Genomic DNA, 13324 nt, shown 5'->3' on the forward strand with positions numbered 1-13324 from the left:
CTTTTCAGAAGCCGGAGCAGATTGTAGTGGCAGCCAGCTCCATATTTCACACTCTTCTGCCACAGCAAGGAAGAACAAAAATTGGGCAAGACAGCCCATTTTCCAAATTCTCTGAGAATACACTTTCTGTTATGCCAAAATATCAGAGCTTCCCCATCCTTCAGCTGATTTTGAATGATCCTGGCACCTTCTCTACACTGCCTTGGCCATGACCTTAGAGTAATACTTGACCTAGTACTTAGATATTATCCCCTGCAGACCAATATATTGTAATACGTTGAAATTCCTCCCTGCATAGTGAGAATCCAGGCAGAGGCTGGGACACCTCAAGGATAGTGCTCCCAAAGCTCCTCTGATGCTCCATCAACAACGTATTTTTGGAAAACCATGATAAAATACGCACAAATGAAATTCCTGCAGCAAAAGCATTTTGGCATCAAGGAAAACATTTATTTCTAAGAATAACAAGTTAAATTCCTCCCCCTCCCCTCCCCTGCACACCCACAGCCCTTACAAAATACAAACACGTTTCAGTGGTACAATGAATATCAGGATCAAGAACAAGGCGAATGTTTTAGTACCTATGCCACAACTTCCACCGCCATGTTACACCTATTGCAACGTATCACACACGTCAAAAGCACATGGGAAAGGTGACCAGAACATCTACTCTTTGGAGTTGCTTATGTCTACGGGACTAAAAGTGTGAAGTATAGCAAGAGACTCCTGGAGGAATTAGGAAAATCAGGAAAGATAGTGGAAAGAGGAGTTGTAAGGAGAGCAACAATTCCATGGTGCAGCAATGTTGGAGCTTTCCTCACTCATCTTTATTTGCCATTGGAATGAAACCACAAGTTTCTGAACATTGCCCCTCCACTCCCACCCCCACCCCAAAAAAGAAACCCAAACCACACCATCCAGCATGCCAAATCTTCTTCAGTGCAGCTCTCTTGCCAGATGGTTAAAGAAAAAGCCCAATCTTAAGACAAGGAAAACCCAATTCCATAAGTTTAAGACCCAATATTAGGTCCCCCAAAACAGGGTTACAAAACACAAGCATCAACACGCCTCAGCAAGGCTTTCTCAGGGGTGTTTCAGCCAGGTGTAAAAGTAGGGATGTTTACCCAAAAACTATAACTGGAAAACTCACTTTCCCATCAAGGCTATTGCTATGTCCAAATACATTACTGTGCTCCTTCCAAGAATGAGCACAAAGATCTGCCAGCAGCCAAACAACCTATTTAGGTTGTGTTTACAACCCTATAAAATAAATACATTGGGCAAGGTATATATTTGTCCCTGGGATCAACCCTTCAATAAGGCTGATTCCTTGCACTGCTCAGCATCCTCAGCCTTTGCTCAATAGTGCCTGGGGTGCAATCCTTTTCTTGAAACACCAGCAGTGGTTTCCAAAGTGCAACTCAAGAGGTGGCCAGTCTGTGGAGAACTATGAATGTCCTTGGCCAGATGAGTGAGGTGGAGACAGAGGGTCCCAATCCACACACTTTGAAGGGCCCCTATACCAAAGCAGTGAATTGCTCAAGGCACAGGGAGCAGTAAGAGAGGCAGAATTGCTGTGGGGAGATGCTCCTGAGGAAATCAGGCTATAGGAAGATAAAGGTCTCCCCATGGGTTGATATGCTTGTGCTTTCTTCTGTGCTAATTTAACTAAATCAATGAAAGGTGCCAGTTCCCAGTGAAATAACAATTCCTATTAAAGGCCCATCTGGGATTTGATTACAAATAAAATTGCCTTTTACCAGCGTGCTTTTCCTTTTCTCTTCTCAGAGGAATAATCTATAACAGCATTGAATCACCTTTATGTTGCTTGAAGGACATATCCTATATATAAAACATCTAACCTATGTGCACAGGCCTTGAGGAGAGTTTGAGGCTGAGAACAGGTAAATAGTGTACCTTGATGAACAAAAAAGCTACCATAGCCCTGAGACTTTTCAGAGGTGACTATGAGGAGGGTAAGGTACATTTTGTGCAATGAAACACCCTGCTCTTCATTTGGACAATGGAAAAAAATACATTTCCTAATGAAAAGAGGAAATAAGCATGCTCAGGTTCTAGCCAATTTGGGTTCTTCAGCAGAAACTTTTTTGCCATGTTTTACAGGTGATCCTGATATCATCATGAAGAAGAGGTGAACCTTCTCAGAACTCAGAGAAGACAGAAGTACTAAAGAGCACCAGAAAGAAAAAAAATAAAAATAAAAAAAATATCCAGACTTAAAGGGGAACAAAGCAATTACAGGAAGTTTAAGATCATTAGAAGGCCCTGAAAAGAGGAGTATCTGGGCCAACAGCCATGGCAGTCTCCTCTGCTTCAGGAAGAAGTCATCAGTGGGGTAAGGAAAACAAGGTGCAGAGAGAACAGCAGCCAGCCAGCAGCCTGCTGTAGAGGGGTGCACCCTACAACATACAAGTCACGGGAGTTTTTAAGAGATCCCACTCTACATTTGGCAGCACCTACATCCCTATTGGAACAACATGGACACCTACGTGGACCCATCAGAAATTACGAGGTCCAGTTATGGACTAAAGACACCAAAAGTTACGGCTATTCTAACAAATTGAACGTGCTCAAGATCATTTTTAGACCTGAGGCCTACTGGCCTGGTGCTGAACAGTTTGTGCTGTTGAATGCTTGTCCCCCAAGCAGGCTGCACATTTGGGTTCCTAGGGGCCCTGTGTCCAACCTGTTAAATATTAAGTTTATTTTCCTACTTACCAGCGTATTTCAGAGCCAAAAGGAGACAGATACAACTCTGTGGCTACCGTGCTTCAGAACTTCTTGCCTAATTCCTACACATTAGCCTACCTCTGCTCTCTGAAGAAGAAACTCTTGGCTACACAATTCACTGGACAGTACAACTATGCAACATGTACGAAGAGATACAGCACTCTGTGCTTTCAGGGGATGGACCCTCATACACCATGTGCAGGTTGGAGTCAGAGCTCACCCTATTTAACCAGGCATTTAGGGATTTAGCAGAGAGATTATCTTGGGGTATCAGCTATGAGGTCTCAGCTCTCCGCTGTAGTACGGCTGTTCGTGGATGTCAGCGGCCATTTAGGCCAGCACCATGGTTTGACATTGGGCTCTAGAGAGCTAAATACACAAATACCTTATAGCTTTAGCTAAAGAATTAGATCCTGTAACTATAATTGTGACTGCAACAGCCTCGGGCATCAGAGAGCAGCAACAATACATGTCCTTGCAGGACAGAGAGCCTCTGTTGGCAACATTACAGAAAACCATAATCTACATCCAAGGAAACCTAAAAAGAGACAAATCCAGTAGCTCCAGGGGCTGTAACAATACTTGAATCCTCCTGTGCAAGGTCTGCAATGCAGCTTTCACACAGCCCATCACCCTTTCATCCTCTCACCTAGATCAGCAACAAAATCACTGGCATCACCAGGCCTGGAAAAACAAAACAGTGCTCAGGGCCTGGGTGGAGCACATCTTCAGCAGCTTGTATTGCCCTTCCCCGCAGAGAGCTGGGCTGTCTGTCCACACACTGGTGGCCACTGTCTCAAGGGGAGGCTCTGGGTGGGAGAAGGATGCTGCCAAAGCCCCATGGTCATCTGTTCATGCGCTGCAGGATGGTCACGCAGCCGTGATAACTGGTGCAACGCTGCAGTGGTGGCTGCTGCTCCACGCTGCCCGTTGCAGGGTCGAAAGTGAATGCTTTGTCTGTGCCTTCCCCATTCTCATCTCGACCACCCAGGATGTAAATCTTCCCTCCACACACTGTCAGGCCACAGCTCTCCTGGAAAGCAGAAGGAAAGACTAAGAGTTGAGAAACAGCCCTCCAGCTTTGTGCACCATTTCAATGGGCTCAGCTGCTACCTGCTCTGAAGAAAGGATTGTAAGTCTGTAGGACAAGTGGGGTCTGGCTCCTGCGGTCTTAGGGTTTTAGGCATTTGAAATAACTTGAGCTGGTGACGGGAGCTTTGCTGTTCCTGGCAGCTCCCCAGACTCACAAGGATGATGAAAGTCCAGAGTCACCCACCACGTCTGTGCCAGAGCCACTTGTACAGACACGCCAACAGTGGCATTTTAACTCATATTGAGGTGAGCTGTCCCTCATCATTCCTCTCCACTCGCTGTGTCACGGCTCACATTGCAGTGTGGCCTTGGAGCACAAAAACACTAAACCAGGTGTGATGACATTAAACCAAGATGCACACCCGCAGCTGGTGCGTGTTCAGTCCACACAACAGGTTAGAGCCAGCATAACCCTTCACCCTGTAGCATGCAGTGTGGAGAAAAGATCCTCAACACCCACCTTTTCATCCCATAAATCCTCCCACAGAGCTTTAACAGCTAGTATGGACCCAGCCTCAGCAAAAAAATTTGGGATTTATCTTGGAAACACATCTTCCAAGCAGTCATTGATGGTAAGTACATAATTTGACTTGAAATACAGAGGTCAGTGGGTATGTTCTCATGCTCAGTGCCAACCCCCCATTGTATTTTACCTTCAGTCTCAGCAAAGCACAGATGAGTACTTTTGTTCTAGAGAGAAGAAAAGGCTCAGGGTTTCTTTCCTAAATCTTTTCCTTACCAGAGGCCCAGGGAGTGTGGCCACTTCTTGCCAGCTGTCTTCCCTTGGATCATAGCTGAAGATTTTACTGAGGAGTCCACCTACGACATAAATGATGTTGTCCAAGCAGACAGCACTGATGCACCTCTGGTAAAAAGGAGTGGGAGACAAAAGCGTCCATTTGTTCTCCTCTGGATCATAACACTGGACCTGGGAGGAAAAACACAGTTGTGGGAACACGAATTTACCCCATCTCCCTGCTTGGATAAATCTGATACCCACTAGAAATAAAAGAAAATAGACCCAGAAACACAGAAGTGAGCTTCAACACCCAAAGACCTGTGCAATGATCAAAGGGATGAGGGTTTCTAGTATTCCTTTTTCAACTGGCTGGGACCTCAGGCAGTGTCTCTGTGGGCCTATGTGTTCAACTCTCCCAGACAAATTACAAGCCCCCAGGGTGGATGCTCCTAACCCAAACATTATTAAACATTCAGGGATTGAGCTGAGTGCCATTAAAACTCTCAGCACAGCTCAGTTGCCAACATTCCCTCATGAACCATGTTTTTTAGGTCTCTGGCCATCCTTGATGCTCCTTGCAGGCTTTTTTTTCAATCCTCTCTCTCAAAGCACCATGCCTGAAACCAGACAGAAGCTGACCTGAAACCTCCCATGCTTTAGCTTTCCAAAGGTTTATTTTGCACCTCGCAGCCCTGCTTCTACTTCACAGTCATCCTCACCAGCGATACCTTGTCGGTGTTAGCAGTGTCGTCCACAGCGCCGCCCAGCACGTAGAGCTTATTCAGGCAGGAGACCACAGCCGCCGAGCTCACAGCCTGAGGCAGCGGGGCCAAGGTTGACCAGCTGTTGGAGAAGGTGTCATAGCACTCCACACTGGAGAGGCGGTAAAAACCATCAAAGCCTCCCACAGCGTAGATCTGCCACAAAAGGAGCAAAGCGAGCTGATTAGAAACTCCTGGAGTCACCTAATGGGCTGCGCTGTCATGGTGTGCACGAGGCAAGGCTAACGCTAGGCCAGAAGGGCAGAGATCTGGTCCTGGCAAAACCTTCTCCTTGAATCCAGTGTCATCACACAGATTGACCAGTTTGAAATACCCAACCCTGCATGTTTTTCACCCCAAAACTCAACACAACCATCTTCAGAAGTCTTCCACCATGCCGTGGTAGATCTTATTGCTGTGGCCTCATTGCTGGCTACCTCAGGTGGCAACACAGCCAAAGACTAATGATACCTTAGTTATGTCCTAGGTTTCTCTCATCAAAATCAGCTCCAAATGAGCCAGAAGACAACCAAATACTGACAGTTTCTCATTATACTTGACACTGGGAGAAGCGGGGGACTGCAATCTGTAAGGGTTGTTCCCAAATTCAGGCCTACCTTGCCCTGAAGCGTTGCCATTTTGTGCCTCCATCGGCCTTTCTGCAGACAAGCGACCTTGATCCAGACGTTCAGCTGGGAGCTCAGCACCCAAACATCATTGCTGCTGATGTGTCCCCCTGAAAAACAGGGGTGGAGAGCTGTTGTAATCCCAAAGACAATCCCATCATTTTGTTAAACCACTGTACTATATAGCTCCTCCATGCAATGGAACAATCAAGGCCAAAATATGGCTGTTGGGATATACCCATGTAAACTCAGCATCCCAAGGAAGATACCCTATGAAGGTTAAGACACTTATTACACTACTCCATCCCTTCTACAGAACTCTTCTGATAGGCATTTTATTTTAAATGAAGGACAGGCAGGAGACCCTGATGTTATAGGTAATCCTGACAGTACGCACCAAAAGCAGCTCATTCCATAGCTGGACACTTTGGACAGATGCCCCAGTAAACAGGAAGAAAAGTTTTTTAATAGTGCCATCCTCCCCCAAAGCTGAAATTGGCTCCCTGGGACACCAAAATGCAAACCACACAAGAGTAAACTTCACTCAGAAGAAATGACTTTGCTCTGGAGTCAAAACGTGAATGAGTCCCACCGAACAGACCTGGGGAGTGGCTGTCCAAGCAGAGGTCCCACTGCTTAATTCAAGCAGGAAGGGAACAGCCACCCCAGGGCATCTCACCTGATATGTACACATCGTTCTTCAGTGTGCAGGCAGCAAATTCTGACTTGGTGTAACCGGGCACGCTGGAGAGGGCTGTCCACTGCCTGCTCTTCGGGTGATAGAGGTCTGTGAAGGGCAGCTTCAGAAGACCTTTCTTGTCGCAGCCCCCAATGATGACAATGACTTCTGCCAGCTCCATGAACCTAGAACATGAAAGACAAGGGTAAGTCCCCTAACCCATTTAGGCTATTTCCTTCATCAGCTACTGATTTTTCTAGGCAAATCATTCTCCTCCCTGCACCTTCCCTCTTACAGGCATGCACAAATTAAAGACATCTCTCAGCTTGGATCCAAAGGGTCCAAATCGTGGCATTGCCCCCTGCCCCTCACCCTCTCCCTTCATTACTTCCAAGCTTAATCCTCAACGCACGGCCACAGACGTGCAAAGCTGTTCCTGGCAGCCGGCCCGCCACACGCTCTCTGCCTGGAGAGAGAAGTGTTTCCAGGAAATCTCACTCTCTCCAGCCCCAATAGCAGTGAGCAGACGTGAGAGACAGCAGGGGAAGGAAAATCCTGCCAGCTGGTAGGTGGCAAGAGAGGGACAGCTCTGCAGGAGGGGAAGGAGAGGAGGGAGGAGGGTGGAAGGGGATTTGAAGGACTTGGTCCAATCCCCAGCCCTGCCATGGTTTGCACAGCCTGAGACAACTCACTTAAGGCCAAAGCTGTAGAAGGAGGTGAATTAAAATGTAGATGCTGGGGGTGGGATTTATTCCCAGTGAATTTTAATGGTCTGCGTCCTTGAGGAGGTCAGCACAGACTCTGCTATTGAGCAGTCCTTTAGATAACAACCTGTTGTGTCATTCAGCACAAAGAGCCAGCTTCAAGTCTCACACCAGTTTGAAAGGGTTCAAACTAGCTCTTCCACCTGACAGAAACCCTAAATTCCAGGCTGGACCTTCTGAAAGGCATTGGTTCAAATTGCATCCTTTTGCTCAGGCTTCTCCACTGAGCAGCAAAAAAACCAGCTGGGCTCCTTGAACCAAAGGGCAGGAGAGCTCAAGAACTTGGTCTCTTCTAGAGAAGAATGGGGAGCCTTGCAAACCACCTGGTTTGATATGGCTACCCACCCCAGAGCAGAGGTCTCCATCGGTGCTCTTACCAAGCACAAGCAGAGGGACCTCTGTGACCACGAAAAAACAGCAGAGGCCTCCAAAATATCTGACCAAATCTAGCAAATCCAAATGCCAAAGTGACAGAAAGGTGCAGATTTCCACACACATCCATCCCAAGGAACTGTTTTTCCTTTTCATCCTCCACTTTACACTGTCAGTTGCCTAGGCCAGGAGTTCTTTATCTTCTTGTTGATCAAAAAATCAAAGGCACGAAAGACAGAATCTGAGGGTACGTAGGTAGCTACCTGGACAGTATATTTTTTAATTTATTTTTTTATATTGTTTTTGGTTCTGTTTTTGTTTGTTTGTTTGTTTTCCAATGGACATTAACTACTGACCTAGCAGCAATGCCTTTGAGCTAGGAGCCATGATGATGCCCAAGAGGCTAGAAGTAATTGGAGGGAAAAAATTAAAATAATAGAAAATAAATCAAAAAATCAGAGAATCCCACCCCACCAGCTTTAAGATCCATGAACTTAGGCCACTCAGGTCTAGGAAACACAACTCTGGGTTTTACCTTCTGGGCCTTGATCTCAAGGAGCTGACCTCATTCCCAAGGATGTAGTACTTGCGGGCTTCGTGCAGTAGAGGAATGCACTCCTTTGAGTCCTGGATGAGTCCGTCCATTTCCACCTTCTCCAGGAAATATGTGGGATCAAGCAGTGGCAGTCGCACATGCTCTAGGAGGTCCTTCAAGGCTCCCTTCCTGGCAGGGACATCATGCCGTACCCAGCGCATGACTGCTTCAAAGACCACTTCCTCCTTGGGGACCACCAGCTGCTCATCAGACAAGTACTCAACGAGCTCCTTCACACCCATCTCTAGGAACTCTTCATGACACGACACCTCCACAAAACACTCCAGCATGAACCTCTTGCTCTTTTCGGTCAGGGAAGCAATGGAGAATGAGTCGGCAAACTTCATGATGCCCAAACAATTGCACGGGTGGAGCTGGCCTTCAAGGAAGGTGATACAAGCATCTCTGAGCTTGGAGATCTGCAGCAAGTCAGACAGTTCCAAGATGCCTTCAACATTGTCTTCCTGAATGACGATGTTCCCCCCATACATGTAGTCAAGAAGGAGAGACATGGTAGAGGCAGAAATCTTCTGGATGTTGATGATATTCTGGTGGCCTTCCTTGAGATTGCCACCAAACATAGCCCGAAAATACGTGCTGTTGGCTGACAACGTAGCACGGTGACAGGGGAATTCTTGCCCATCGATTAATAGCACCACGTCTGTGAAGATGCCACTCTGCCGGTAGGAGTTTAGTGTCTGGAGGATTTGTTCAGCGTGGCAGGACCCACTGCAGAGCTTCATGTGCAGCTTTTCTTTGCTCGGGTCACGCGTTGCATTCTCCAGGCTGCTCGTCCTGTAACTGGACTCTTCCTTCATCATTCGATGCATCCTGATTGGGAAGCAGTGAAGGAAGCAAGAGAATAGCGTGTTCATTAAAACATCTTCCCATGACGTCCAACACCATTGTGGTTTCTGCAGCTTTCTCAGCATCATGGGGAAGTGTAGATTCCATCCAAAAATCTAGAGGGACTACACCCCTTTACCCACATCCATAGCTCATCCTCAGTAACCATTTCCTCCAAAGCACAACACAGAAGTGGGCACTAGGCTATTTCCAACCCAACACCATCCCAGTAGAACAAACTTTCTGTTTTTAGGAGATTTTTGTTTTTTTTTTTTTTCTAAGGCAGTTACTAACAGCTCGGAAAGGGGAGGCTCAGGCTGGGTGTTAGGAACCCAAAAGGAGGTCAGGCTCTGGGACAGGCTGCCCAGGGACATGGTCACAGCACTGAGCTGCAAGAGCTCAAGGAGCCAACATTCTCAGATATAGGGTCTGTTTTTTGGGTGGTCTTGTGTGGAGCCAGGAGTTGGACTCGATGGTCTTTGTGGGTCTCCTCCAACTTAGGATATTTTGTGATTCTATGATTCACCTCTTGAGCTGGGTGCCAGCGAGGGCAGCCAGCTCAGCACTCTATCATGGTTTCTATCATGGCCATGCAGGTTTTCGATTGGTTTTCTGAGGCTCTGTAACAGAAAAAAGAAAATTTGGGGGGCTCAGGCTCTGCTTGTAAGTGTCTGGCTCCTTGAACCAGACTCTGGAGCATCTCACCAAGTGCCTCTGGCAGAAGCACAGGTCCCCAGACGGGGTCACAAACTGGCAGACATCAGCTGCTCTGTGGCATCCACCCAGTCCTCAGCAGGACATCTGCACCTCACCTGCACTGAGTGGCCACGTGTAGGACAACCCATCCTTATCCTGAGGATTCCTGCCCCACTACCTTGGTAAAATGTCAACATATCCTCCATGCTTGCGAAAACACACACAAAAACATCTCTACTCCCACCATGGGGTGTTGCAGAGCCCCAAAGAGCAGTGAAGCAGCGTGACGAGCCCTATGTAAATATCTAAGAAACCCTGGGGGAGACAGTGAAGGCTCCAAACATCCCAAATGGCACCGATGGGTGCTCAGGGCTACGCACAGAAGGGAAATGCTGTTAGTTAGTTCAAAGTGATTTAGAGAAGTTACAACAAAGGCAGCTTTCTGGACAGCACAGCGAGCTCCGTGTTCTGCCGGCACTCCAGCCAAGAAGGATAAATAGATTTATCTCCCTGCCTCCCTCCCTAATTCCAAGTTTCCAAGCCCTTGGGATCGCTCACAGCTTACAAAGAGACGTGTCCCCACCCCGGATTAATCCAAATTCCTTTCCCCAGCTCACAGCCCTCCTGTCTACCCAAGATACAAATCCAGCTCCAAGGAGGGACTGGGTTCCCCCGCTGCCCACGCGCACTCCTCTCCGCATCGCTCTCCATCCGAGCACAGCCCAGCAGCAAGCACTGGGTATTTTGGGGCAAGCTCCCCAGGAAGCCCAACGTTACCTGGCCCACAGGTTGTGTCCTCCAGGTGGGACCTCGTGAAGCCTCAGCGTTCCTCTCGGAGAGCTCCCATCCACTCCGTGGCTTGGCGTGGAGACGGATCCCCTCCGCAAAGCGTGCTCAGCCCTTCTCCAGCAATGCTGGGGGAAGCACAAAAGCCCTGCTTTTATCCTCGCTGCTAAAGAGGAGGGGGATAAATCTGCTTTTGTTTCTCCCGAATGACACGCCGGAGAGCTACAGGGCATTAGCCGTGCAGCTGTCAATAACAGGCAGCCAGGGAGGAGCCAAAACCCAGGGAAAGCCCATGGAGGCTCGGGGAAAATATATCACACCAGGGCTGCTTCGGAGGGCCCAGCCATCTGGAGAGCAAATTGGGGTCCAGGTGGAACGATTCATTTGGAGGAGACTCCATCCTGCTGGAAGCCACAATAAAGCTGATAAATAAAATACGGCTCTGTGAGCAAAAAAAGGCACCCGTAGCAGGAACGGACTGGGGGAGTTAGGAGCGGCAGTGCCCCTCGTTAATGTGGGATAATTAGGTCCATAAGGACGATGAGGACAGAAGGGGAGGCTTGTCCCAAGTGGCTTTCAGCACGCTCCCCCTCCACCTTAATCCTAGTTGTTGGCTGAATTTGTAAATACGCACAGCAGGGTGCAAAGCAGCCCTGGGGAGGCCAATATTTGCACCATGAAGTAACCAGCAGCCTGCAGGCTGCCTTCCCTCCCGTGCCCAGCATCACTTTGAACAACTTGCATTATTTCATAGTAAACAGAAAGGAAATATTAATAACCTCCACCCCTGCACGTTGTTATCCTAGTAAAATCACCTTTCCCTGGAGCACCACCACCACGTGTGCTGGATGGATCCTTTCTGCTCCTCTCCCTTTGCTGGGATGCAAGCTGGCATCCTGCTCACTCCCAGCATTTGCATATAAATTAGCAGCAACCTGAAAAGGATTGTGGTTTCCCAGCCTGTGCTGTGGGATAGGAAGGTTGGGGAATTTTTGCTCATGGGACCTTCCACCATGATCGAGTTGGTTGTGCTGGGCCACATCCAGGCATGGATGAAGCTAAAGATAGTTGGGATCTGGGTCATCAGGATGCACAGGCTCTGACCCTGCCCTGTGGGGCACCAAAAACAGATCTCTTGGGGTTTGGATACCCTTCAGTGAGGTTATAAAGCTGCCAGTGTTGTGCAGCATGGGGCTAGGACCCTGTAGCCTGAAAGTGCAGGGGCTGTGAGCTGAGTCCTGCTCCACCGTAAAGCCACTTCTTCACATTAAAAACACTCAACCCATGGCATGTGGCCCACAGAAGCCATTAGGCACAAAGCTGTGAGCATTAAAAATAAAATAAGTGTTTGTAGGATCAGGAATTTCGCAAAAAGCTCCGTGTGAATGCGGAGTGAAAGCTTCCTGCAGGAGCAGCAGAGCGACTGTGTCAGGAGAAGAAAGAAATAGGAAGGAGGAGGGATGCAGCTAAGCTAAGAAGAAAACGAGTAGAAAAAGTGGGAAAGGCAAGTGGAAAAGTAGGAGACAATTTTGGATAAATCAAGTGAGATGTCTTGATGGAGACAGTCACTTAGGACCTGGTCACACCATGGTCTGTACCTTCCCATTGCACGCCCCAGGGATGAAATGAATCCTACCCAGGACAGCTGTCTGTGTGCTCCAGCTTGCCATGGAGAGAGTCAGAACCCTCCCTTCCTGCTCACAGCCAGTTAGCAGAGGTGAAGGGCAGTCACCAGCATCCAGGAGAAGAGAAAAAGCAGGAGGGAGCCATGCAGGTGAGGGGGGTAGAGCAGTAAGTGAAGAGGAAAGAGGGCTCAGGAGGAAGAGAGGGAGAAAAAAAAAAAAGTAACTTAAGGGAAGAAAAAAAGAAAGGGAAAGGGAAAGGGAAAGGGAAAGGGAAAGGGAAAGGGAAAGGGAAAGGGAAAGGGAAAGGGAAAGGGAAAGGGAAAGGGAGAAAGAAGAAGAAAGAAGAAGAAAAAAGAAGGAAGAAGAAGAAAGAAGAAAAGGGGAAGAAAAAAAAAAGAAAGAATAAAAAGGGAAGAAAAGAAAAGGGGAAGGAAGAGGAAAGAAGAAAAGAAAAGGGGAAGAAAAGAAGAAAGAAGAAAGAAGAAAGAAGAAAGAAGAAAGAAGAAAGAAGAAAGAAGAAAGAAGAAAGAAGAAAGAAGAAAGAAGAAAGAAGAAAGAAGAAAGAAGAAAAGGGGAAGAAAAAAGAAAGAAGAAAAGGGAAGAAAAGAAAAGGGGAAGGAAGAGGAAAGAAAAGAAAAGGGGAAGAAAAGAAGAAAGAAGAAAGAAGAAAGAAGAAAGAAGAAAGAAGAAAGAAGAAAGAAGAAGAAGAAGAAGAAAGAAGAAAGAAGAAAACGGGAAGAAAAAAGAAAGAAGAAAAAGGGAAGAAAAGAAAAGGGGAAGAAAGAGGAAAGAAGAAAAGAAAAAGGGAAGAAAAGAAAGAAGAAAGAAGAAAGAAGAAAGAAGAAGAAAGAAGAAAGAAGAAAGAAGAAAGAAGAAAGAAGAAAGAAGAAAGAAGAAAGAAGAAAGAAGAAAGAAGAAAGAAGAAAGAAGAAAGAAGAAAGAAAGAAGAAAGAAGAAAGAAGACCCTGTGCCACTGCAGCTGCTCACATCAC

At 47.3% G+C, this 13324-nt stretch overlaps 1 protein-coding gene across 1 annotated transcript; it reads right to left on the minus strand.

The window, feature by feature from the left end:
* Positions 1 to 507: 507 nt before the first annotated feature.
* On the minus strand, positions 508 to 10844 carry KLHL35 (kelch like family member 35). The gene is made up of 7 exons (XM_032207890.1): positions 10699 to 10844; positions 8320 to 9210; positions 6649 to 6833; positions 5961 to 6079; positions 5311 to 5499; positions 4583 to 4771; positions 508 to 3784 (listed from the first exon to the last, which is right to left on the minus strand). The coding sequence occupies exons 2-7, from the start codon at positions 9207 to 9209 to the stop codon at positions 3596 to 3598; spliced, it is 1761 nt and encodes a 586-aa protein (XP_032063781.1). The 5' UTR covers position 9210; positions 10699 to 10844; the 3' UTR covers positions 508 to 3595.
* Positions 10845 to 13324: the final 2480 nt, after the last annotated feature.

Source organism: Aythya fuligula, chromosome 1, assembly GCF_009819795.1.
Source record: "Aythya fuligula isolate bAytFul2 chromosome 1, bAytFul2.pri, whole genome shotgun sequence".
In the NCBI taxonomy this organism is placed as follows: Eukaryota; Metazoa; Chordata; class Aves; order Anseriformes; family Anatidae; genus Aythya; species Aythya fuligula.

Coding starts and splice junctions, on each gene's coding strand:
- KLHL35 (XM_032207890.1), bottom strand. CDS start 9,209: ATGCATCGAATGATGAAGGAAGAGTCCAGTTACAGGACGAGCAGCCTG. Junction 4,772..5,310: donor ACACTGCTAACACCGACAAG/GTATCGCTGGTG, acceptor TTTTCCTCCCAG/GTCCAGTGTTATGATCCAGA. Junction 3,785..4,582: donor CCACACTCCCTGGGCCTCTG/GTAAGGAAAAGA, acceptor TCTGCTTTCCAG/GAGAGCTGTGGCCTGACAGT.